Genomic DNA, 25,606 nt, shown 5'->3' with positions numbered 1-25,606 from the left:
GTGAGATCCCGCCCAGAGCTCAGGGTCGCTAAACCCGCCTCCGAGGTCGGGCCAGGCCCGCAGACCGGATTTCAGACGCTCTGCTAGAGCCTGGCCCAGGAAGAGCCGAGCGCCTTCCAGAGACAAGGGACTGTCGGTCCACGCCGCCCTTTTGCGCCAGGGACTGGAGTGGCTTTGAGCCGCGGACCCGCTCGGGGACAGAAGCGGCAGGGCGCCTGGAGGGCAGAGCGAAGCCCCGCGCTCCCGACACCCCGGCAAGGCCGGCGACCCACCGCAGCATCCCCGCTCCTCTTGCACACTTCAGAAAGCAGCCGGGACCACTGGGGCGGGGGCCGAGCTCCCGGGGCGGGGCCTCGCGAGACCCAAACAAGCCCCACGTGGCAGGGGCGGGGCCGCCGCGGGGACGTCACGGCGCGCGCGTGCGCGTGTGCCAGCACGCGCGGGCGTACCCTTGCCGGGGGCCGTAAAGCGCGGAAGGTCGCGGTCTCCCGCTTCCCCGGAACTTTTTACTCCCTCCGCCCCGCCCCCTTCCCATTCCCAGTGCCCCGTTTCTGGCGGCGGGACCCCCGGCAACTGTTGTGGCTGCTGTCCCGCTGCCGCCGGGGTGCTGCTGACGGCGGAGCCCGCGGCGGCCCGTGAGGTAAGGAGACGGCGGCGGGGCCGCTCTGGCCTCCCCTCCGCGCGGGTCTCAGCGCCCCCCTTTTCGCTTTGGTCTTCCTCGGGGGTGGTCGCGGCCGCCTCTCGTTTCCTGTCGCTCCTGCCGGCCCGGGGCGGGAGTGGGTCTGCCTCGTCTCTCTCAGTCGGTCTGCGGCTGTGCGGCGTCCGGCCGAAGGGGTCCGGGGTCCGGGCCTTGGGGCCCCGTGCACGGCTGCCCCCGGGCCTGCGCTCCGGCTGCTCCAGGCGTCCGCGGCTCAGCCCGATGTCCAGAGCGGCCGGGGTGCCCTCGCTTCGGGCTCCCCGCCTCGGGCTTGCACAGCGCCTGGCGCGGGTTTGGCTGGTCTCGCCCGCCCTTCTCCCTCTGCAGGTGCAATCGTTTTCCCGCCTGGAGACGTGCGGTCCGCCTCTGCTTCGCTAACTTGTACGCCTGCTGCAGGGTGCGGCAAGGCGAGTTACCGGGAAAAGTGTAGGCCAGGGTGGTGAACTGTCTTCGTGATGTTTGGTCACTCGGGACCCCTGTGAAGGACATTCACATTAGATTCGGGAATCTCTGTAAGCGTGACCTCCGGGCACGCGGGGGGAGGGGGGGGAGGGTGGGAAGGGGAGGAGGTGTGCCGGTGCCGGGCCACGGGGCACACTTTTCCAGCGCTAGGGATATGTATTAATTTCTTAAACTTGCCTGATCACCTGGTGGCACGTTTTGACAGCTACTCCCCCGGGACCAGCAGGATCAGACTCTCCAGAGAAAGAGCCTGGGATAGTGTTGGGGTTTTTGTCTGTCTGTTTGAAAGAAATGTCCCAGGTGGCCCTTCTGCTGAGGCAAGAGTGGGAAGTGTGTCGGTCGAGCTCCACTCACTAGGCTTCCTTGTGGCCAGCGGCCCATTTGTACACACGCTGGGACCATACAGGGGAACAACCCAGAGGGACTTGGAGCTGTCCCTTGCTCTTCTTGTCGTAAGCAGGTGTGAGCATAACCAGTCCCAATATTGAGGTTGCCTTAGCGATTCTTCTTAGAGGGAGAGAATATTATAGGGCCATCTTAGTTTTTTGTTTTTAGTTTTTTTTTCAACGTTTTTAATTTATTTTTGGGACAGAGAGAGAGCATGAACGGGGGAGGGGCAGAGAGAGAGGGAGACAGAATCGGAAACAGGCCCCAGGCTCCGAGCCACCAGCCCAGAGCCTGACGCGGGGCTCGAACTCACGGACCGCGAGATCGTGACCTGGCTGAAGTCGGACGCTTAACCGACTGCGCCACCCAGGCGCCCCAATGTTTTTTTGTTTTTAAATATAACTTATTTTAAACCCGGCTACACCTTTTATTTCTTTGTCTTTGACATCTTCAGATTCTTCTCTACCGGCCTGGGTGGCTCAGTTGGCTGAGTGTCCCAGTCTTGGGTTTGGCTCAAGTCACGATCCCAGGGTCGTGGGATGAGCCCCAGATCCGGCTTCATGCTCAGCGTGGAGCCTGCTTAAGATACTCTCTCTCTCCCTCTGCGGCCCCTCCCCGGCTCCTGCTGGCTCCCTTTCTCTCTCTAAAAAACAAAAAAACCCGAAAACAATTTTAAAAAATTACTCTATGTGATTTAGATATCCCCTGAAATCTTGGAGCCTAGCCTCAAGATCTCAGAGTCCTCACTGAATTTTTTCCCATCTCGTTTATTGTATATTCTCATTCCTCCGTTGATTATATTTCCTAGGTGCCTACCCTGAATGCCGGCAGAATCACGTTGAAGCGGTAACTGGTCTCAGCTCCCAGAGAGCTCCATTGTAAGAGGAGACTAAAAACTAGCACTTACTGAGTGCTTGTCGGGTGCCAGTTACCATGCTTTTCCTGTATTGTCTGACGTAGTCTTTGTGGCAACCCGGCCAGGCAGGTGTTCGTAGCTCACCTTGTGGATGAGGAGCCTGGAGCACAGAGATGGAATGACTTGCTCAGAGCCATAGAGCTGATGAGAGGTGGGGGAGATTTTCAGACCCATACCTGTCTGCCCCCAAAGCCTGCATTTTCAGCGGGGTCGTTGTGCCGTTTCCCTGATTGGCAAACAGGCCGTGACAGTGTGGGAGGCTCTGTGCTGGAGAAGTGCAGGGTGTTGTGGGAGAACACAGAAGAGTCACCTGAGGCGGTATTGGGGGAGAGGGGGTCTGATAAGCTGCGAAACAGGGTGAGAGCTGAGGGGATTATCCATGTTTGGGGGGCAGGGGGGGCAGGAACTATGCCGTGTGGTTCGAAGGAACAGTGTGCCCAGATCCTGGGGGTTTCAGAGAGACTCAATGCCTGTCCTGTTGGAGGAATTATGAGTATGTCCATCTGGCTGGAGAGGAGAGAAAGAGACCAGAGGTCAGGAATGAGCCTGATGATGAAGGATCTTGCACACTTCCTGTTCAGGAGAATGCTTTTTTTCCTCAGGGCATCAGAAAGCCATTGCAGGGTTTTGAGTAGGGGTGTGAACAAGAGTTTCATTTGAGAAGCCTCCCTCCACGCCCCTCCTCGGAAGGATTGGGGGGGGGGGTGGTGGGGAGAATGGTGTGCGGAAGCCCTGTCGGGAAGCTTCTGCCTTCATCTGAGCGGGGATGGCGGTCTGTACTCAGGTAATGGCAGTGAGGAGGGAGAGAAGTCGATGGTCTGAGGGAACTGTCGCCTGTGGAATTGTTAGTCCATGACGGTTGGCCGTATAGAGGAGGTGAGAGAGAGGGAGGAACCCAGGGTGACACCTGGGATTCTTGTGTATGGTGTCACTGTGGGACACAGAAGTGGAGCAGATTTGGAGATTGAGGCAGGTGGGTTTCCCTTCTGGATGTGCTCGGTGTGACCCACGGGAACCCAAGTGGACATGGCCATTGTTCAGCTCGAGGTGCGGATGTAAAGCTCGGGGCTGTTGTGGGCTTAGGCGTCAGTCTTGGTACGCGTGAAATGACCCTGGAGGGTGGCAAACTGAGAGGAGAAGCTGGTCCCAGACACCCTGAGGGACAGCAACACAGAAGGATGGGCAGGGGAGAGAAGGCGGTGTAGATGTGACCGGGGTAGTCGGTGTCAAAATAAAACAGGGACAGAGTGCGTGAGTAGCGGGAGCGATCGGCGGTGTTCAGTGCTGTGGAGAGGGTGAGTGAGATGGGCCCAGTGTCCCTGGAAGGTGGCAACAGTGGCATTCTTGGTGAGAGCAGTATTCCGGCATGCGGGACAGGAGCTTAACCGCTTGGGTTCAGGACGGTGGAAAGGGGGGAAAGTGACAGATACCATAGGAAGCCCTTCTTGTCAAGTGAAAAAGACAGGTTGTGACGTCATAGTAAATTTTGGTGTAACCCGCCGGCAGACTGTGCAGTCACTGAGGTGTAACAAAAAGGACTTTAAGACAGGTGGTGGCACACGGGTGGATGTCAGGGGAGCACGTGCTGCAAGATAAATAAGTCTGGGGAAATTTCATCAGCCCTGGAATTGAGTATTTTGCATGATGGGAGATCTTAATTTCCTTCTACGTTTGTGTTGTTTACAAAGACCACAATTTTTATAATTCAGAATTTGTAAAATTAAAAATCACCATTGGAAGACTGTTATGGAGCCTTTCTTGTATTTCTTAAGTCAGTTGGGAGGGACTTGAGCATATTAAAATGCTGAGGATTGGAGGGGACACTGAAGGTACGTGGAAGGGGACAGTTGATGGAGCGGAGTCAAGGGAAGGAAGGAGAGAGAGGGATCCAGGGCACGTGGGGAGGGATCAACTTTTGACCCTACGAGGTTGAAGGAAGAGGTGGTCGTAGATGCAGGTGGAGTTTCAGGGGTTGAGGAGACAGGTTTTGCGTTTGGAAGGAAGGAAGGAGGTGGGGTCCCAGGTTGGGAGAGGAGCAGTGTTGTGGGTTCAGCACCTGAATGTCGACAGACATCTGCCTGTGGCTGAACACGCAGTGGCCCGGGGCTCGCTACGGGGTGCCTGCTAGTGTGAGCCATGAGGGAACAGGGTCTTTTCAAGCATGACCAAGTGGTAATGGTTCTGAAGGGAGAAGGGTGCCCGCCTCCCCCCCTCCTGATGGCAAGGTCAGTGGGACGGGCTGGCCACGTGGCAGTGGCGTTTCCCTCAGTAGAGCTGTGTCTCTGTTGAAGCAGAGGTGGAGAGAAGCTAGGTGAAGGGCTGCGTGTTCCAGTTTGGAAAGGATGTTCTGGAGGACACGGTGGAGAGGTTTGGAGGGGAGGACAGCAGAGAGAGAGAGAGAGAGAGAGAGAGAGAGAGAGAGAGAGAGAGAGAGAGAGAGAATTGGTCATATGGAGATGAGATTGTGGGAAGTCTGGCTGTGGAGAAGCTTCTGTCTTGAGACGGTTTGGCGGGGACCAAGGAGGTGAGGCCTGGAGATCACCACAAGGTGGCCAAAGTAATCAGCCCTGCTTGGATGGGATTTCCTTGGGACGCAGTGGAGGCTTGCTCGGTCTCAGTTCTGAGATCCTGTCTGATGGATGGGCACCCACACCTTGGCCTTGGACGACCTGGGCCGTCGGGGGCCCTCCGTGGGTCCCGGGCTGGTAGCGGCGTGCTGGTGGGTGCACGGGCTGCCAGGGCTCTCCTCTGAAGTGTCGCCGTCTCCCCACACTCGGAGACCGTGCCGTCGCCCACAGGGCTGTCTGCAGTTTCTTAAAAATTGAACAGTCCTCTTATGCCCTTAGAGTAATTCTCCCTGGTGGCCTGAACCGGTCCGCTCCCTAATCTACCTCATGGTGTTAGTCATCTCAGAGGGACATGAGCTTGGTCGCAGCCTGTGACTCCCGTGGTTCGTCATAAGCCCGCCATGACCGGTCCTCCCCTGCTTTCAGGAAGGGGCCGTGGGACCTGGCGTCTCCAGTCCGTGGCCTGTGCAGACGCGGGGCACGCCGTCCCTCACTGCGGCTTTGGGTTCGTTTTCTCTTCTCTTCTCTTCTCTTCTCTTCTCTTCTCTTCTCTTCTCTTCTCTTCTCTTCTCTTCTCTTCTCTTCTCTTCTCTCTCCCTTTCCAGGACCTCATTCTTTGTCACCGCCTCTCCTTCCTCCCCCACCTCTTTCCCTCTTCCTGGCCCTTCTCGCCAGCCCTGAAACAGTCTCCGTGGCTCCCACCTTTATAGACAAATAGCCTTGCTCCGCCCCCATTCTCTCCTCCTGTCTGGGGTTTCTGCTCCCTCCGGGCAGCACGTGAAGAAGCTGTGCACACTCCCTCATCTCCTTGCTCTTGAGCTTGCTCTAGTCCGTACTTCGTCCCTGGCACTCCCCTGGGAATGTCCTCTTTGAGGACACCAAGGACCTCTGTGTCGTCAAGTCCCAGCAGGCACATGGCCGTCTTGCTCCATCCCTGGCCACCCTCTGTAGTGAACCATCTCCTCTCTCGGCTTCTGCGACACCTCTGCCCGGTTCCCTTTCCGCCGCTCATCCGTTTGGACGCTCTGTGAGTCTGCCCCAGCGCACAGTCCCCCGTCCAGTACTTTCTTTCTCTTGCCAAGCTGTGCCTGCTGGGGAGCCTCAGAGTTGTTCCTCAGACTGCCGGGTCTCCGGATACCCCATGTCCTCCCCAGCCTTCAGGCCTGGTTATCTAGCTGCTTGGCACTTCCACGTGGATGCCTGCTAGGTGTCTCGCCCTTGACACCTCGGTATGCGCGCACGCGCCCTCACCGCCTCCCTCTCCCTCTCCTTCCCGCCTCCCTCCGCATCCCTAGTCCTTCACACCTTAGGAAGTGGCACCCGTCGCTTAACCTGGAAACTTTGCCATCGTCCGTCTTTCTCCCGCTCCCCATCTTAACATCCGGTTTGTTGGCAAGTTAAGTACTGTCATTTCACCATCCACAACAATCCAGTCATGGCTCTGACTCCACCGCCACCATCCTTGTGTGAGCCACCGTGCCCTCCCTCTTGGACTCCTGCGGTAGCTTCCTAGCCCTGCCTTTCCTCCAGTCCAGTCCCCACTGTGGAGCCAGGCTGATCTTAGGAAAAGCGTATCGGATCATTTCATTCCCTGCTTTAGTATTTTCCTTTGCACTTGGAGTAAAATCCCAGCTCCTCGTGAGGCATCCAAGCGCTTGTGTCATTGCTTTCTGCCTGCCTCTCCGGCCTCGTCTCTGGTCGCCTGTGCCTTGCCGTCGAGCTGTGGGCACACTGGCCTCCCTTCTGTGCTCGGACTCCTTAAGGTGTGCCTCCCCTCAGGGCCTTTGCATGTGCTTGTGCCTCTGTCTGGATGAGGCGTGATGACTATCATTCTCTGTTGCCTCCTTTTCTTTTGTCACTAATCCGGCGCACTGAGCACAGTGGAATGAAATCTGTTTGCTTTCTCTGTCTAGTTTGAATTGGGGAGAATCTCCTCTTTGGCCGAGTGGGAGCACATCTCCGAGCTGCTGACTGACAGACGTGATGTTTTCCCGGTTGCTGTCGGTGGCCCGGAGACAAAGGACCGGCCGAGGATGGCAGAACTGGTCGTCGGGGAGAAGCGGTGCGCCAGCTGCCGAGGCGCATTCTGTCGCCCTGCCTGCCCAGGCACAGGTGGTCATCTGTGGCGGTGGAATCATGGGCACATCCGTGGCCTATCACCTCTCCAAGATGGGCTGGAAGGATATTGTCCTTTTGGAGCAGGGCAGGTAAGGACCAGACGGGACCCGGCTTGGGGCCATGTTGCACCAACTGCGTGGGCTTCCCTCACCCCCTCTGCTCCCGGTAACCTGTCCCGGCAGTGGCTGACCTGTCGCTAAGTAGCATGAGAACAGTCACGGAAAGGCGAAATCTCCTGTCCATGGTTTCACGATGTGCAATACCCGTGTTTTTGGGCTCTGAGACAGGTGGCAGATGCCGCGAAGCCGAGTATCCGAAGAGGGTGCGTTTTATTTCAGGGTCCGGGCACATCTTACCATCTTGTTCTCTGGGTAGGGGCGGTCAAATGGCAACGTAGACCCCGTGGCTCTGGAGCTCCCTCTATGGGCTGAAATGAAATTGGCTGCATCCTGTCTTATTTCTGTTCCTTTTTTTCCCCCACTGAATTAACTTATTTTAGAGCCGTGCTAGATTTACAGAACAAATGCAAAGGTTGTACCGAGTTCCCGTGTGCCTCACGCCTGTGTGCACCTGGGACTGACATCTTAGGTTGGGGTTACCGTTAAATATGATGAATCAGTATGGATACCTTATTACTGACTAAGGTTCACACTTGGTACAAGTTGTCTCACTTCCCCTTAAAGTCCTTTTTTGTTCTATTGCCTACCGGAAATTGAATGACATTTAACAAATCTGTTGTAAATCTCTCCGAATAGGCAATGCATTTACACGATTCAGAATTAAAAACTGTAAAAGAGTGTGCAGGGAAAGTCTGCTTCTCATCCCTGACTTCTAGCTGAAGTTTCCCTCGCTGGAGGCAAATTAAGTTCCTAGTGTGTCGTTCCAGACACCCCCCGTGTATATAAGCAAACGTGTTGGTCAGTGTGTACATGTGTACGTGGGTCTTCACTTGCTATTTTTTTCTCTTTTTTTGTACAAGTTAGTAGCACATTAAGTAGTGCTCCTCCCGTGCTGTTTTCATTAGGATTCCCATATTGTTGCAGAAGAGCATTCTCGCGCCTTTTTTATGGCCGCGCGGCATCCCGTCGTGTAGGTGAACGCCAACATTTGAAATCCCTCTCCTGTCGGGATATTTAGGTTTCCATCTTTTGATATCACAGTCGGTGCTAGTAACGAGGGTCTTTGAACTAGTTGCATTCACAGATATGCGAGCCTACCTAATAACATTTTGGATCCATCCCGCAGGCTGGCCGCTGGCTCTACGAGGTTCTGTGCCGGCATCCTGAGCACCGCCAGGCACTTGACCATCGAGCAGAAGATGGCAGACTATTCCAACAAACTCTACCAGCAGTTAGAGCAAGAAACAGGGATCCAAACAGGTAAGCAGGTACTCTGCCATTTACTGGTCTGCCTGTGCCCCGGACTCGTTTACTCAGTACCGTATGCGGTCCGACGCCAAGCCTGCCTGGGGATTTTAGTTGAGGCTTGAGTTTCAGTCCGAGCTCTGCACTCGTCCTGGTCTCACCTCGGGCAAGTGTGTGAGCGTGTTGAGCTGTCTCCCGTTTCCTTATCTATCGAGGGGATTCGGTCATTATCTCGGATCCTATCCAGATGCCAGAATTCCTATGATGTGAAAGTTTTCCTGTGCCATTTCCTAGTTCGCTCTCTGAAGTATGTATTAGGTGGCCACATCTGGCTCCTGAATGAGGAAGAGAAGGAAGTGCGTAAGTTTTGGTGCTTGACAGTGAAATCGTAGTCTGGGCCACTGAATGTCACCAGTTGCGCTTAAGGATATTTGTGACTGTAAAGCTTAAGCGTACGTTACCCCTTGTGTGCGTCACCAAGGGAAAAGAACCCGGGGAATCGTGAGCCGAATACGACTGGAGCAGGTAGAACGGGGAGACCAAGCTATGGGGCGGTCCCAAATGATAACAAGTAGGAAGCAGGTCTGTCAGCTTGTTGCGAGGTGATGGACTAGCCAGAAGCCCAGGGTTGAGCCTGTGTCGTAGCTGGTGAAACCGTTTGGCGGCCGCGGGAACTGTCCTAAGCGAGTAGCTGGGCCTAGTCGCTCGTGTAGCTCAGGGCTGCTCTTAAGAACACCTGCGTGATTCACATCACAGAGAAGTCAAGACTCCTCCTGACAAGGACGGTGGCTCGATCTGTGTGCCAGCTGAGGTGGCTCTGCCATGTGGTCACGGGGTACGCACGGCCTGTGGCTCACTTTGCCGGCCGACTGGGAATTATGTGGCATATGACACAGTTTCCACTGGGGAAGGTGAGATTATAATCATTAGAGATTCTGACGACAGACTACGGTGTTCTAGCTTTCCCTTTCATATAATTCGTACTCTGGTGCAGTGTGACCTTGTTTGCCACTTCTGGGTTAAGATGAGCGTCCTGTAACAGGATCGGGTCGATGTGGCAGTGGAGAAGGGGAGATGCCAGGAGAGGAGCTACAGGCAGGCAGGAAGAGGCTGTACACGCTTGGGCACGTGAGCAGGGTTCCCCGGCCGGCCCTGCGCTGGCCCAGTGCTGAGAGCGGGCGCCTCAGCCGCCTCACCCTGGTCCCTGCCCGGTAGATGAGCCCGACTCCCGTGGTGTCCTCGCTCTCGGCCAGGCTTGCTTTTGAGAGGCGAGGACTCGCGAGTGAAGATGGTAAATGTGCTTGGTGCCTGCCGCTGCACCGTCTCGGGCTTCTGTTAGGGAAGATGCGGGATACGCGCGGGACGGGCGGGAAGAGTCCCCATGGGTTGGATTTAACTTCATGGCAACCGGTACTTGAATCGGGTATCTACCAGGGATTGAGTCAGCAGAGGGTCCGTGTAATGGGCCCAGCGCCAGAACTGCTGACTTCCGGTCCACCGGTTCAGTTCCTCGTGCTTTGCCGAGCCTCGTGTTTATGGCTCAGAGCCCCTGCTGAGTTCCCTCCTGCGTCGGATGCCAGAACTGGAGACTCTGGAGATCGTGAAGTTGGTCAACTGCTCCGAGACCTTCACCCCAGACATGAGGTGCATCATGGGCGAGTCTCCTGCATTGCAGGGCTACTATGTCCTGGTGGGAGTGAACTCTGCTGGCCTGTCGTTTGCAGGAGGGGCTTGAGGGTAAGTGTTTTTGCTTAGATTCTGCTTGCTGGGCTCTGCTCTGCTTCCTAGAGTTGCTTGTTACTAATATGGTGTGGAATGTGTGTATAATCTGGGGTATTGATAGTAAGGAGGAGATACACCTCATTTGAGAGTTGTCCCCTTCAAGGAATCATTGTGGGATATTCTAGCAATGTCACTGTGCACAGGGTTTCAGGAACCCTTATATCAGAATTACCACAGAGCCTGGGGGATGTACTTTTGTATTTAATGTTGATCATTCGATGATCTGGAAATTTAACAAGTGGTTTTGGAAGACAGATTCATGCGATTATTATAGACATGTTTGCCTGTCTCAGTTCACAGATTGTGGCTGCTCAACAATAGGTCAGTAAACAAAGACCAGTGACTACATTTTTAGATTATAGGGAAAGATCACTGGGTGCTCCTCTCCATTTTCTTCTCTTCCTACTGTGTGTGCAAGAATATATATAGAGCCCATTTTTCCACGCCAGCGTGGGCTTTCACACGGATGGGGGATATGTCAAGTGCCAGGTTCCTTACTGTGCAATCAACCGTAAGGCAGGATGGGCGGTCAGATCCAGTGACTGAGACCGTAACTTCAGATAATTGGGGACTTTCTCTACACCTGCCAGCCCTACACAAAGGGTAACATAATGCTTATGTCTTACCTTGGTTTCCACATTCTTTTTTTTTTTTTTTTTACGCTTTGGTATAAATGGTTTTATGGGGAGTGCTTACCCCTTGTGATGGCAAATACATCAAGTTACTAGAGATGAAGAACATTTCACAAGTTGCTATGACCAGAGTAATTAAAATGTCTCTTTATTCATTTACAAACTTAATAACATGAAGAGAACATCTTAATTGGAATCTGGCTTGAAAGAAATACAGGGCATGATGTTAATACCGCATTCATAGAGGCAGAAGTGCTCAGTCACCCTGGGTACCTAAAGTCACCAGGGCTCCTGAGAAAGATCCCATGCCCTAAAGTGCCTCACATGTCCTCAGCAGCACCTGTCACTACACACTAAGGGACTGAGCAAACTGCATATTTACAAATGTAAAGGAGGAGTTACAGCACTGTACAATAATTACAATGGCATTTTCCTGTATCCTAAGAGTAGACCGGAGAGTGAAGTGTTAACTGTGCTGCTAGAAACCCCTTGATTGAAACAAGCTGCGGAAACTTTCTATCCCTGTTTGATATGGGGAAGGGAAGCTATGGGGGGTGGCCGGGGAAACCCTCCGACTGAGCGAAGTTTCTTTTCATCCTTCCTGTCTACACCTACCATGGGACATTCTGGTGTAAGGCACGAGAACCGGGCTTGGAGAAAGGTGCTCCAAGCTCTAGTTCCGGGTGTGCAAAGGAAATCCTGGCATAGATCTTTTGAAACAGATACTAAAAATACCTTCCCCACCCCTTGTAATTTCTGTCCTTTAGAGACAGAAAACCAAGAAGGCAGAAGGTTGGCGAAGGATAAAAATAGGTACATCTAAATATGAGGAAGAAAGCCCATGAAGAAATGTATAATTCTCCAAGGGATGCAGATTCTCTGCTCAGAAGTCAAGAATCATATTATACAATGACTAAACTCTGGTGCTTAATGGACAAAGAGAAGGCAAAGACATACAAAAATAGTTCTCTTGAAAAATAGTGCATCTGTAGTGATGAGGGAGTGTGAACCCAGGTCCTGTACGGATGATGGAGGAGCCTTACAACTCAGCACCTTAGCATGGAGGCCAGGGTGGGGGTCGCGGGGAGAGGCACAGCCAGGAGACCCAGAGCTTGCTCCCAGACTCTGTCACCTACCCTATCATCCCCTCTGACGTTTCTTGACTCGTGCAAATTTTCCCTTTTTCATGCTGATGAAAAGCTGCTCCTGGCAAGTTTGGGAGGCATGTGGGTTAAGGGTGGTGTGCAGAAAGGAAATGAAAACCATGGAAAGTTCTTCAGTACTAAGCACTAGTGACCAAACCCCTACCTCAGATACTAAAGGGGACCCTTGCTGATTATACTGACCATGCAGCTGCAAAGATGCAAAACACCGAACCTGGTCTCTAACCCTTGAAAGCAAAGCCAGTGCAGTTGTACCAGGACACAGCCTTCTGGGGTCAGAACCACCAGGACTACAGCTTATGGAAGATTCCCTTTTATCTCCCTTAGGTTGTCAGAGGATGGTGAAGACTCAGATGCCAGCACGTGCGTTCATCAGGCAGAGGATAAGAAGAGCCCGAAATCAAGGTGGTGGGTTCTCCCTTCAGTGAAGCAAAACCGCTTTTAGAAAACTGTCATTCCTGCCACTTCTATGATGGGGGGGGCGGGGTTAACATTTCAAATGCATTCAGAGGCAGGGTAAGGGAAGAAGGTGGAGTTACTTTCCACTTTTAGAAGGGAAAGAGGTAAAACTGTTGGTGTGTTTAAGAAGGTAGAATCCAGGGACAGCATGTCTCCTGGTGAGAGTCCAAGTAGCTGGACTCTCCTCCTGCAGAAACGGGATAACTGAGGTTACTCACTGAGCTTAACGGTCTCTGGGCCCCTGTTCTGAACAGCATCTCTTGTATTTGGGGGTACAGGGCCCCCCAGCCGGGCACAGGCCATCAGGTAGGCTATCCAAGCAGGTAGATCTTGTCCCTTTTTGCTCTGTGTTAGTCTGAGGCTGGCACGCTTTCTGTTTCCAGATACAACAAGACTGTCCAGTTGAATATGTGGACAAGACAGAAGAACACAGAGCCCCTCCCTCAAGAGACCACAAGAAGTGATGAAGGATCATTTCACAGAGAAAAAAGTACCAGCCATCTGAAACCCAAGTCCCGCCACGCATTCACAAAGCATCCAGATCCTTTGAATCTCTAGGGACAGAGGAGCAGACACACAAGGCAAACCCAAGATGGGAACGACAGACTGCAGGATGTTCTGTCAGGTATGCTGAAGTCAGGAACGAGTCACCCACTTCAGGGTTAGGACCAAAGCGAGACAAGTGCCAGATTCACATTGTTAACCAAGAAAGATTTCCAGGGTGAATTTTAAAGTGCCGAAAGCTGAGTGTGTGTGTCAGGGCACTCAATAAATATACACCTTGCCCGAGTCTTAAAAGTGTGCCCCTATTTATGGACAAGATGTAATTTACACATAAATCTAGAACTTCTTTTAAATTCTTCAAAGGCGAGAGTGGTACAGGGCAGGGGATACCTTTAGCTCTACAGTGCATGTTTCCAGCTTTCTTGGTCAGTTGGGCCCCTGCTGCTAATGCCTGTGTTGAGCAGGTGCCTGATTCCTGCTCTCCCCCATGTGTCACAGCTGCTGCGCCCTATCCTACGAGGGGACACCTCTCCCCCAACTTCCCCCCCCTCCTTGCGGCAGCATCTCTCAGCCCATCACTTAGCAAGGCCCTAACAGTTGTAACCACATACTCCCTTAATAAATCAACAAAGACCTCTTTTAAAAAGTGGACACTACAATCAGTAATCAAGTAGGAACTGGCTGGCTAGGCAGAGGACAAGAAGTTTCTATAGGGAATCTATCAGATGAAGGGGGTAAACCGAGATCCCAAAGAAACGCCAGAGCAGGCAGACACACGTGAGAGTTCTAAGCTGCTCACGGAGAACAAAAGGCCCTTCTATAATGGACTGACAGACTCGTCAGAGCTAACGCTTCCAAGATATCAAGACAATAGTTCATTCAAATCTGTGACAGCACTTTGCATATAAACTGCCCCCATTGGACTTTAAGTGCAAAGGGTGGACAAGTTTCTGACAGCCCAGCCTCACCTTTAGCAGACAGACACTGCGTAAGAGAGTGGAGGGCCCGGTCCTTTTCTATTCCAGAGCTACAGAGAGGTGGCTGGATGAAGAACAGACTCTCACAGGACCCTCCCCAGACTCCTGAGGGTCATCTCTGTGCAGATCTGTCTGTTCTGTGCCCGAGGAAGCAAAACTTGAGAGTCCAGTAGCTCTTGAACTCTGCACGGCCAGCATGATTTAGTTCCTCCCCAGGACCGCACACCCTCCCTGTTCCAAAGGGACAGCAGTGTTCGCCGAGCGGGCCTGCTGCAGAAGGGGCAGGTAAGGAGAGGGGACAAAGATGCACCTGGAGAAGAGGAAGGTCAAGATGGGAAGAGTGAGCAGCTGAAAGCAGCAGCACTGTTCGGACGGCAGAAAACCACCCCTGTGCCGTACATTTTCCAAGAAGATCGATACAAAAGGCAACATGGTCTTTCCCTTTCAAACGCTGGCTTGTTTTCTCAGGCCCCCAGACCCTCTTCTAGAGATCAGCGAGACGTGAAGGAAATGTTAGGAGGGCGGCCCTGATCCCCAAGTCTAGTAACTGGGTCGGTAGGGAGGCTGGGATGTCCCAGGCCGGCTGTTTGCTACAGACCAAAGAACAGGCACGTGGTGCTGCTGGTGAATGAGGTAGACGGTCATCCTCTTGTAGAGGGATCGGTGCCAACCCCCAGCACGGGCTCTCGCGAGGGGCTGCCTCGGAGCCACAGCAACCCGCCAAGATGAGCAGGTTATTCCAAGAAAAGCCAGCCTCGCAGAGCTGGACTCTTGCCCTGCGGCCTGCCTACCACCAGCTTCCCCTGCCTCTAGACACAGACAGAGAAATCAGACCCCTGGCTCCCCACTTCCACGAGTGCAGTCTTTACCTGTCCTGCCTGTCACACACGCTCTGTGTCACCGTGAGGATCTGAGAGGGGTGGAGTGGGGGGCTGGAAGAACAGCCCAGAGGGAGTATTAGACGGTTAACTGCACTGCAAAAGGGAGGAGGGAAGGTGGAAGGAGAAGAGAGGTTGCAAAGCCAAAGGTTTAAAGCAGGTGAAGCTTAAAATCCTATCCGGGAGGTAAAAGATGGGAAGCAGAGGGCTGGGACTGGAGGGGAGCCCGGCATTACTTTCCATGCAAGTCACTCAGCTCCACATCATCCTTTCGGCGCCTGTGGGTAAAGAGGGAGGTGACAGGGTAGAGCTTGGCCTTGGCCTGGAACCGGTGTCCAGCGATGTCAATCTCATACTCTCCCCGGTTGATGAAATCTGCCGTCACAACCTGTTCTTCCCCAGTGTCTTCGGAAAAATTGTGCACGAAGCCCAGGCAAACGTGGCGCTCCAGGGTGTAGCTGTAGGCGCTGCTGGTGGTCTTGCCTGCGTACTGCCCGTTGCGGTAAATGGGTTCTCCCCACCAGGGCCAGAGGTCCAGGTCGGTGTCGTGATCGTCCAGGATGAACATAGTGAGGCGTTTGTACACCCCGTTCTGTTTCTGCTGCAGCAGGGCATCCCGGCCAATGAAATCCATCCCCTAGGAGAGAACGGCAATGCTGAGAGCAGGCTGACGTGCTGATGCTGGGCGCAGAAGGGGCGGTGGGTAGGGTCCCCTGATGTCCCTGCCCTGGGGCAGCGCCCCCACTCCCCAGATTTGGGGAAAATGTAGGTTTTCCACCTTGTGAAAAAACTGCATTCACAATATAGAAGATCTACTCAGAAAATTTCTGTAACACGGGTGTACATTTTTCTCTTTTGTAAACATAGATTTCAACCACAAGACCACACAGAAAAAAAATACTTAGGAAGAAAAATTCAAAAATACTTGCTATAATTGTTTTCAAAAAACCATGTTTTTAGATGATCTCAAGAGAAAACCCACACATGTATGTATTTGAATGTGCGAGAAACATGAGCAGGGTAAAAAAAAAACTCTTAAGTGATTATGTACAGATAAAATAGGTGATTTGGGGGGCACCTGGGTATCTCGGTTAAGTGTCCAGCTTCGGCCCAGGTCATGATCTCCTGGCTTGTTAAGTTCGAGCCCTGTGTCAGGCTTGCTGCCCTCATCTCAGAGCCTGGAGCCTGTTTCAGATTCTGTCTCCCTCTCTGTCCCTCCCCCAGTCACACTCTTTCTCTTAAAAATAAGCATTAAAAAAAAAAAACTTATAGGGGCGCCTGGGTGGCTCAGTCGGTTAAGCGTCCGACTTCGGCTCAGGTCATGATCTCACGGTCTGTGAGTTCGAGCCCCTCGTCAGGCTCTGTGCTGACAGCTCCGAGCCTGGAGCCTGTTTCGGATTCTGTGTCTCCCTCTCTCTCTGCCCCTCCCCTGTTCACGCTCTGTCTCTCTCTGTCTCAAAAATAAATGTTAAAAAAAAAAAAATTAAAAAAAAAAAAACAAAACATAAAATAGATGATTTTTAATTTTCTTCATATTTTTCCCTATTTTCCAAAATTTAGTATTCATTACTTTTATACCTGAGAGAAAAAGTGATCCGTAATTGCTCACAAAGACGACTAGAAATCTCCTGTACTGATAGGGGTATTTTGTACTGCTAAGGTATTTTGTTAGGTTTAACCTAAAAAAACAAGGTGTGGGGCGCCTGGGTGGCTCAGTTGGTTAAGAGCCTGACTTTAGCTCAGGTCATGATCTCCTGGCTCGTGAGTTCGAGCGCCATGTTGGTCTCTGTGGTGACAGCTCAGAGCCTGAAGCCTGCTTCAAATCCGCTCATGCTTTCTCTCTCTCTCTCTCTCTCTCTCAAAAATAAACATCCAAAACAAAACAAAAAAGTGCAATAACACAGCAGGCGTGTGGTGCCCAGCCATCCAGGTTCAAGTGGGCAAGTGTTCGCTTGTGTGTTTGCATACTCAGAGTTCTCGAAGCAGAGACAAGCTGCTGCAGCTGGGAGTGCAGTTTGCTGGGCTTCAGAGGTGGGAAAGAGACTTGTCACTAACATCCTCTTGACCTAGGACTTTGTAAAAAATGATGTTCCTATTTACTCTGGGGGAGAAAAGTCTGTTGAACAGAAGACTGATTTTTACAAATACCTGTGGCACGTTCTTGGAAAAACTTCCCTGCAAGTGCCAATCTAAAAGGGAGCCGAGTGGGGCACACGGCTGCTGCAGTTGGTGGAGCAACTCCAACCTCAGGGGGGTCCGGTTCAAAGAGCAAGCCAGGGGGCGCCTGGGTGGCGCAGTCGGTTAAGCGTCCGACTTCAGCCAGGTCACGATCTCGCGGTCCGTGAGTTCGAGCCCCGCGTTAGGCTCTGGGCTGATGGCTCGGAGCCTGGAGCTGGTTTCCGATTCTGTGTCTCCCTCTCTCTCTGCCCCTCCCCTGTTCATGCTCTGTCTCTCTCTGTCCCAAAAATAAATAAAAAACGTTGAAAAAAAAAATTAAAAAAAAAAAAAAAAACAAAAAAAAACAAAGAGCAAGCCAGGTGCTCAAAACCAGTGTTCTCCACATACTATGTTTTCCTATCAGGCCGGACACACTTTTCATCCTGAGGACTCCTCACTGTCTTCGTCCACCCGAGGCCCTTCGTGGGCCTCCACTTCAGCCCTTCCTTGCTAGGGCAGAACATGCCGATACCGTACCTTGTCCAGTTTCACCCGAGATTCTCGTCCGCATTCCAGGGGTGTGGTGAGGGTGTTTAAATCCTGACCCCAGAAGGCAAAGAACTTCTCGATTCGAAGACTACGAAGAGCATAATAGCCAGCATTCCGGATTCCGTATTTCTGCCCAACACTCATCACTTCATTGTACACGTGGAGGGCATACTAGAGGGAGAAACGAGAGGTCAGCAGCCCGCACACCTTCAGAATTCAACACGGAGTGTGTCTGGCAGCACCCAATGGGGGACACCATGAACCTCAACAAGGGAGGAGGGTGTATGAAATTCTCAGGTCGTCTCATCCTCGAGCAACTGAAGCGTCACTGCCCAGGAATAATGAGCCAGGGTCACCCTAACCCGACTTACACTCCATGGAAGCAGGACCCATAGCTTTCCCTTCTCTGTGGAGCCTGGGACAGGGAGCCAAGCACACAGCAGTCCTCAAATGAGAATCCTACACACACACACACTCACCACCCCGTCAACGGCCAGGCCCACAAGTGCCTCTCAGTCCGCTTAGCCACCGCAGCTCTGCTCTCGCCCCAACTCCCCACCCCGTCCCCACTCATGCATTGCCTGTGCTGGGAAATGTGTGTCACACAGGACTCCATGGGCAATGTCTGTTTTTTCCACAGATGGCACATCTCAGAGACCTGCCCTCCCCCCCCCCCCTCAAGTGACTGAGCCAGGAAGGCGGCACACCCTACCCGCGTCCCACAACGGCCAGCCTCTCATGTTATTCTTGGTCCTGGAAACTGTAAGTATCAGACACCCTAAATAAAGTTTTCTCAACTGAAGGCAGATACTCATACTGTGTGATGTTTAAACATATTCTGTGATGTCTAAAGCCTACTAACAGACTACATTAGCTTTAATAACTAAAAAGACAAAATGACAAGAGAAATTAATTAGAGAAAGGTCGTATGATCACATTTATGTGTACAATCGCAAACAACATGACCCAGATCTGCAGAAAAAGAGGCTGGAGTTGTTGTTGGCAGAGGTGGGGAGAGGAAAGTGGGGACTGGAGGAAGGGAGGCAGAAGGTACAAACTTTCAGTTACCAGACAAATGAGAACTAGGTATGGAATACCCAACCTGATGTCCGCAGCAGACACTGCTGTGTGACAAGTAACACAAGTTGTTACAAGAGTAAATCCTAAGTGTCTTCATCCCAAGGAAAAAAGCATTTTAACAATGTTTATTTTTGAAGGACCTAGCCAGGGTGGGGCAGACAGAATTCCAAGCAGGCTCCATGCTGTGGGCTCGAACTCACAAATTGAGATCGTAACGTGAGCCGAAATCAAGACTCAGATGCTTAACCCACTGAGCCACCCTGTGCCCCACAAGGATCTAGGACACCCGAATCTATGAGACATAAATGGTGCAAAATGAAACTTACCACGGCAGTCATGTCACAGGGCATGTCAGTCCATCATTCTGTGCACCTTAAACTTGTACAGTGATATATGTCAATTATATCTCAATAAAACTGGAAGGACGGAAAAGAAACTGGCTTCACTGGTGTTGCAGTTCTGTACCCTGGCTGGGTCTGCTGCCCTGCGTGTTGCTGTCCTGCAGCCAAAGAGGCATCTACTGAATGGCCACGGTGGTCAGGACAACTTGAAAAGAGTTGTGGAAAGAGAGAATCTGTGCTATTGAATCCATACACTGTGTGGCCCCCGTGCAAGTGACACACCTGAATGAGCAATGGTGGGGGCAGGAGGCCCATGGGGATGGACAGCAAACGAGAATCATCAAAAGCCAGCATCTCTGTTGCACTCACTGCTTCAGTGTCTCCAACTGAATCGTTAAGAGGAAGGCCAGGGAATAAAGATTTGAAGCAGCTAACTAGTCTTGGATTAGATGAGAAAAGCAGGTCCCCATCATATATTCCTTTTCTAGCTGTTGGGGATTTAGTGTGAGCCAAACAAGAGCCTGCCATCTGTCCCCATGTTTTGGGGATGTTTTCGTTTCCCCTCAAAGAGACAAAGTACAGTTAACATGGGTTTGAACTATGTGTGTCTCACTTCGATGTGGAGTTTTCAGTAAGTACAGTACATGACTAAATGTATTTTCCATATGACTTTAATAACATTTTGTTTTCTCTAGCTCACTGTATTAGAAGAATATACAACACGTGTAGCACACAAAACGTGTGTTAACAGTAAGGCTTGTAGTCAGTGGTAGGCTATTAGCAGTTAAGGTTTTTGAGGAGTCAAAATTTCTATGTGGAGCTTTGACTGAGTGGGTGGTCGGTGCCCCTGACCCCCATGTTCTGCCAGGGGCAGCTGTATACCCTTCTTGAGGACAGGAGCCAGCTTGTAAAGAACCCAGGCAGGGCACAAACCACCTTGTGGACTCACTGAAAATCATAAAAACAAGACCAGCCCAGGAAAATGAGTAGAAACCAAGGCCTCGAGTAACAAACCTGCTGGAGCCACTCTTGATCGAGTTTAGTGAATTCATGACAAGGGCACCCAGGTGACATTTCAGAACCAGCCCCTACCTGTACAGGGACAGCAGATCAGCTACATTTGTAGCAACTCTTCTCAAATTGCGAATAATCCCTTCATCTTAGTGTCGTTACAGTTGTCTCGACAAGCATATGGAATTTCATGGCCTGGTAAATTTGTGCTTCAGTTAGTAACTATAAGAAAGCCTAACCCCATAAAAGTAATACAACTAATATCAGGCACAAGAAAGATGCCTACAATCCCTACTCCTTGTCACAACTGGACAAAGAAATTGTAGGAATTAAAACTTAAGAAAGAAGAAAAACCATTACTGTCTCTATGATAAGACTGAACCCTGAAAATTCCAGGTACCCAACTAAAAAACAACTATAGTAAGATAAATTAGTAAAGAGATATAGACTAGAAAAAATAGCTTTCAAAAATCATAATCGCTTAAAAGACAATGGAACAAAGACACCCTTCCCACTCACAACTAGCGACAACAAAATATCATTCAAGTAAACTTAAAAAATGTGTAACATCTATATAAGGAAAACTTCAAAATACCTCTGAAGGTCACCAAAATACTTGAGTAAAACTAAAAGGCATTCTTTGTAAGATTTAACGTATTTCGTCAATTCTCCCTAATATATAAATGTAACATAATCCAAAAAATACCAGCAGCAGTATAATTATACTAGATAATTATAAAGTTTCCAAAGGGAAATAAGGAAACAGGAATTATTTTTTTCCAGAGTTTGCAAGCTATAAGGGACAATAAGCACTAGCAGGTATTAAAATATATAATAAGACTCCATAATTAAAATAGCATAATCCTGGATCATGAACAGATAATCCAAGGGAACAGAATAAAGGTCCAGAAATAAACCTGAATGCATACAAGAATTTAGCATCTGGTAAGGTGACAATGTGAAAGCAATTGGTCATCCATGTGGAAACATGTGTGATCCATAGCTCATCAAGTACAGCAACAGACACTGCAAAAGGATGGGGCATTTAAATATTAAAAAAAAACACAGGGGCACCTGTGTGGCTTAGTGAACCCACTAAGCGTCCAACTTCGGCTCAGGTCATGATCTCACAGCTTATGAGTTTGAGCCCCTCATTGGGTTCTGTGCTGACATCTCAGAGCCTGGAGCCTGCTTTGGATTCTGTCTCCCTCTCTGTTCCTTCCCCACTCGCACTCTTGTCTCTCTCTCTCAAAAGATTTAAAAAAATTAAAAAAAAAAACCCACAAACCCATACTCAGCAACACCACTAACTGTAAAAGTAATGGAAGAAAACTGGGAAAATTTTATAAGCCTGGAGTGGAGAAGTCCCTTTTACATATCAAACTCTAGAAGGCACAAAAGACTGATCAACTCAATTACAATAAAAATAAAAAAATCTTGTGCAACATATGAAACATTTTCCTAATTTTTTAAAAAACCCTTCTACATGACAATAAATGAAAAGACAAATGACAAACTGGGAAAAAAACTTATAACTCTACAGCAAGGACTATCTGGCTCAGACAATGCTCAGAAACTGGTAAACAGACCAATCATTCAATACAAAAATGTACAAAGGTATGACCGGAACATTCAGTTATGCAAATTTCTTAAACATTTACTATGTGCCAAATACTTCTCTAGGTGCTGGGGAAATAAAAGTTAAGACAGGCAAATATTCCTGCCTTCGGAGAACTGACACTTAAACAAGGATAACTTGCCGAACAAAATAAAACAGATTTTATCAGACAGTGGTAGGCACTACAGAGAAAAAGAAAGTGGGAAGGAGGAGCGGGGGAACCAGGGGATGGGGCCTCATCCAGAAGATACCACTCAAACACTCAAATAAGACCTGAAGCAGGCGCAGCTGCGAGAGTCTGGGGCGGGGAGACGAGCCAGGAGAGGGAGAGGAAATGCAAAGGCCCTGGGGAAGGAGCAGCAGAACATTCAGGGACAAGCAAGTAGTGGGACAGGTAGAGAAGGTAGGATCACATCAGAACAGGGTGGTGGACGGGCAGGCAGGAGTGTGCAGGTCCTAAAGAAGAGCTTTTCCTTGGAAATGCATTCCAAAAAGTTGCTTCATACTCTGGTTTCTCTTCAGATCGCATAAATCTTTCGCCTTTTACAGAAAGTTGCTTCATCCCACGTATAAAGAAAATTACAACTGCACTGACAATTCTCTGTCAGCCCAAAGTGTGAAAACCCCGTACTGGTACACGCACACACGTACAAGGAAAGAGATGCTCTTGTACACGGAACTGTTTATAACAGCAAAGGCCTACAACCGGAAACGCCTCTTAGTATCAGCCTAATGATTCAACGATCTGACAGAACACTATCCTGCTGTTAAAAAAAGAAACCGGGAGTGCTTCCTCTTTAGGGACTGACAGGGCAGATCTATACCATCAATTGGTGAAGAGATAAAGATAAAGGACAGCAGTGTGCTTCCATCTATGTTTCTAAAACGGGACTAAGAATGTCTTTGAACTTGCTCGCATATGCACAAAAATCTCTGACATGACCTTCAAATACTAATAGTTGTATCACTGGTAGTGGTTGATGGGAACTGGTCGGGTGGCACTAAATACTTTCCATAGGTTTTAAACCATGTAAACGTATTTCCTATTCGAAACAGTAAGTAACCTAGTCCAAAATGTTAAAGTGCCCCTAATGCAGCCTGCCTCCGTTCCCGAGGCCCGGTCAGATCTGGCTGTCTAACCCTGCCAGTGCCCGGCAGGCGTGCGAAAGCCGGCCACCTTCCTCCGCGGGACTCACCTCTATGGGGATGTAGAGCATGAATCCCGGCTCTCCTGTGTGAGTCATGCTCATCACCCTGATCCCATTTGCGTAGCCCACACTCATCTCCTGTGGAAGCAAAGGGAGGAGGTCAGCACGGAGAGTCTCCAGAGGAAGTGAGTGCTCAACATGTTTGTTAAAGGAACGAACACCTGAGGTAAACCTCTTATCAGCTCCGCACCCTTTGACCCTACGGCAGAGCCACGCGCCTGAGAGAAATTCATCCCCAGAGTGGTCTGTTTCCGAGTACTGGGGTCACCAGAAACGGAGCACGGTCTTTACACTCTTCTCATGAAACATCACCATTTCAGGAGCACTAGCCAAGCTGCTGGTGGGAAGTGGAGGCGAAGTCTTTACAATCATGAAACATTTCTTTTCGCAAAGTCCTCCTAAAGGTTTGTTTTAGGGGCGCCCGAGTGGCTCAGTCGGTTAAGCGTCTCTTAATTATGGCTCAAGTCATGATTTCAGGGTTCATGGGATTGAGCCCCAGTGCAGAGCTTGATTGGAATTCTCTCTCCCTCTCTTTCTGCCCCACCCCACTTGTGCACTGTCTCTAAAAATAAAGAAAGAACCTTAAAAAGATTTCAGTCAAGGGTGTCAAGAGCAACAAAGACCAGGCCCGTGTCTTCTCTGGGGCATCTAGCAGGCAAGTCCAGGGCACCTGCCCTACAAAAGAGGATGCCTGATGACCACAGAACATGGTGCACCTGCTACCCTGGGGTCAGAGATGAGGCTTCTAATTCAAAATGTGTTTACAGCAGCTCAGTTACCTAACAGGCCTCTGACACAATCCCTGTTCCTATAATGGCAAGTGGTTAAGTCCCAGAAGGCACTGGAGCAAACTGTTCCCACAGGAAGCCCAACATAACTTGCTACCCTGTAGGCTCACATATGTGCATCATTCGTTCCAGAACCCAAGGCCATGCAGGGAAGGGTTGCTGATGGCTAACGGTGAGAGTGTTCTGTTGCTTTCACTCTGCCACGGAGAAAAAGGGACACTGTACAATGAGTACGTGGATCTCCGCTTCGGTTTGAACTTCAAAGAGCCTCCATCAGTCAGTAGCTGCCCCACAGCTGTTTTGCTACAGGTTGTCAAAACACTAGTCTGTCTGCACCTCTCTTATCAGTATTGTTACTACTTCTTTTACTCAGTTCCAAGATGCTACTGCTGCCAAATATAAGAAACTTATGTAAGTTGTTTAGGGCTTCACCTGAACATCTCTTACCTGGAGATGCTACACACACAGAAGTGACTCTGTGAATGGAAAAGGAGAAGCACTGCATGGAGAGAAGGAACCTGACCTTAACTGGCATTTTTGGCGTTAGTGTCCTAATCCTTTAATTTACACATTTAATCCACTGCTACAAAAAGCAGTAAATAGAAAAGACTGATATTCAGAGAAGTTTAATCCACTTCAAAGATATCCTAATGCTTATTAAATAAGGAGACCTAGAAAGGTGAAAAATAAAGGGACGAATTTATGGAGACATTTTATTTGCTCCATAAAAGCCCCAACACCCTCTCTCTGTGGACATTAACGCTGTAGTAAAACTGTGTAATTGCTATCCCTATAAAAGAAATATTCCCTGTCCATTTAAAAACTAAAACTTAATTAGCACCCACCTTGCAGAACAGACTTGGGAAGTGGTCTGGAGTCATAGGGGCATAGGACAACTCGGACAGCACATCCACAGCTCGAGGGCCAATCAGATTGAGGGCTAAACAGAAAAGAACAAGAGATGTCTGGCCAGTCCAGTCACCGCTGAGCCAAAGGGAAAAGTCTGTTTGGGACTTGCTCTCTCACGGCCAGGCCTGGGTGATAAGCCCACGAAAGCGCCTCTCTGCTTAGGCAATCCCAGGATGGACACAGAGCGCCCCAAGTCTGGCAGACACCTCTCCTGACAGGCCTGATAAATGCATGCACTGCTGAGTGCTGGCCAGAGACAGCCTGGCCAGCGTGTTTCCTCTTCCCGGGGACACGGGGAAACAACATCCCATAGCCGCCTTTGTGGTTAGACGGGAAACGTGAGACCACGTCCTGGCCAGGGCGATAGGAGCCCACTTCCAGGGCCGGCCACAAACCTCCCACACGGTTCCCATCTCCTCCTTCCTCCCACTGTTGCTATATGGTGAGAACGGCCCAATCCCCGATCAGCACCTGGAGGAGAGCGGCCCAACCAGCCCAGGTTCCGTCATGGCACAGCAGCCTGTGGAAATTATACCCCAAACACCTTCTTGGGCTAGGAAACAACTTTGGTTCAGTAAGATTGTGTAGTTTGCCAATCTGGTAGCAAACAGTCAAACAGATCTGCTGCTGTGATGAACTGGCCACGAGGACATGTTGGGGGTGAGGGGCAGTGAAGTGGGGGATAGGCAAGCATTAAAGCTGGAATGAGGAGGTGAGGGAAGGGGCTGCTCCCTGACAAGACTGCTGAGGAAGAGGTAGATCATCAGGAAATTAAGTCCTCCTCAAAAATTATTCACTCAAAAAAAAGTTAAGGAGAAATTTTGAAGAAAACAATATTTAGGTAGATTTAAAAATGTATTTTTGAAGTAATTGTCATTCATTCAACCAATATTTGCACTCCTCCATCCTCGCTGGAGGGGGCACAGCGGGAAACAAGACAAACGGACTGAAGCACAACTCACCCCTCACTTGCAAAAATGCAGGGACATATCAGAGATCAGTGTTCTATGACCAGGGCGCCTCCAGCACGCTTCTCACT

General features: G+C 50.4%; 2 protein-coding genes across 8 annotated transcripts in view; one reads left to right on the top strand and one right to left on the bottom strand.

Moving 5' to 3' along the window:
* Positions 1 to 428: 428 nt before the first annotated feature.
* LOC131499824 (pyruvate dehydrogenase phosphatase regulatory subunit, mitochondrial-like) lies at positions 429 to 18,420 on the top strand. Of its 5 annotated transcripts, XM_058708210.1 has the most exons (7): positions 1,386 to 1,619; positions 2,355 to 2,424; positions 2,507 to 2,613; positions 6,943 to 7,236; positions 8,393 to 8,526; positions 10,056 to 10,248; positions 12,416 to 12,496. In XM_058708210.1, the coding sequence occupies exons 4-6, from the start codon at positions 7,013 to 7,015 to the stop codon at positions 10,244 to 10,246; spliced, it is 549 nt and encodes a 182-aa protein (XP_058564193.1). In that variant the 5' UTR covers positions 1,386 to 1,619; positions 2,355 to 2,424; positions 2,507 to 2,613; positions 6,943 to 7,012; the 3' UTR covers positions 10,247 to 10,248; positions 12,416 to 12,496. The 5 variants fall into 5 exon arrangements, 4 of the variants coding, with proteins under 4 accessions (XP_058564194.1, XP_058564195.1, XP_058564193.1 ...); XR_009256077.1 differs by lacking the exons at positions 1,386 to 1,619; positions 2,355 to 2,424; positions 2,507 to 2,613 and adding exons at positions 432 to 640; positions 18,253 to 18,420 and having other exon boundaries at positions 12,416 to 13,172; XM_058708212.1 differs by lacking the exons at positions 1,386 to 1,619; positions 2,355 to 2,424; positions 2,507 to 2,613; positions 10,056 to 10,248 and adding exons at positions 434 to 640; positions 12,931 to 12,983.
* Positions 11,060 to 25,606, bottom strand: part of PDPR (pyruvate dehydrogenase phosphatase regulatory subunit) — a 37,863-nt gene continuing 23,316 nt past the window's right edge. For all 3 annotated transcript variants that reach the window (XM_058708205.1, XM_058708207.1, XM_058708206.1), the window contains 4 exons: positions 24,504 to 24,598; positions 22,859 to 22,948; positions 17,601 to 17,783; positions 11,060 to 15,543 (listed from right to left, as the gene is read on the bottom strand). In XM_058708205.1, coding sequence (XP_058564188.1) covers positions 15,139 to 15,543; positions 17,601 to 17,783; positions 22,859 to 22,948; positions 24,504 to 24,598 — 773 coding nt within the window. In that variant the 3' untranslated portion in view covers positions 11,060 to 15,138. The remainder of the gene's footprint in view (positions 15,544 to 17,600; positions 17,784 to 22,858; positions 22,949 to 24,503; positions 24,599 to 25,606) is intronic.

Source organism: Neofelis nebulosa, chromosome 17, assembly GCF_028018385.1.
Source record: "Neofelis nebulosa isolate mNeoNeb1 chromosome 17, mNeoNeb1.pri, whole genome shotgun sequence".
NCBI lineage: Eukaryota > Metazoa > Chordata > Mammalia > Carnivora > Felidae > Neofelis > Neofelis nebulosa.
The sequence above is the reverse complement of the archived record's forward strand: the minus strand, read 5'-3'. Positions and strand labels throughout refer to the sequence as shown.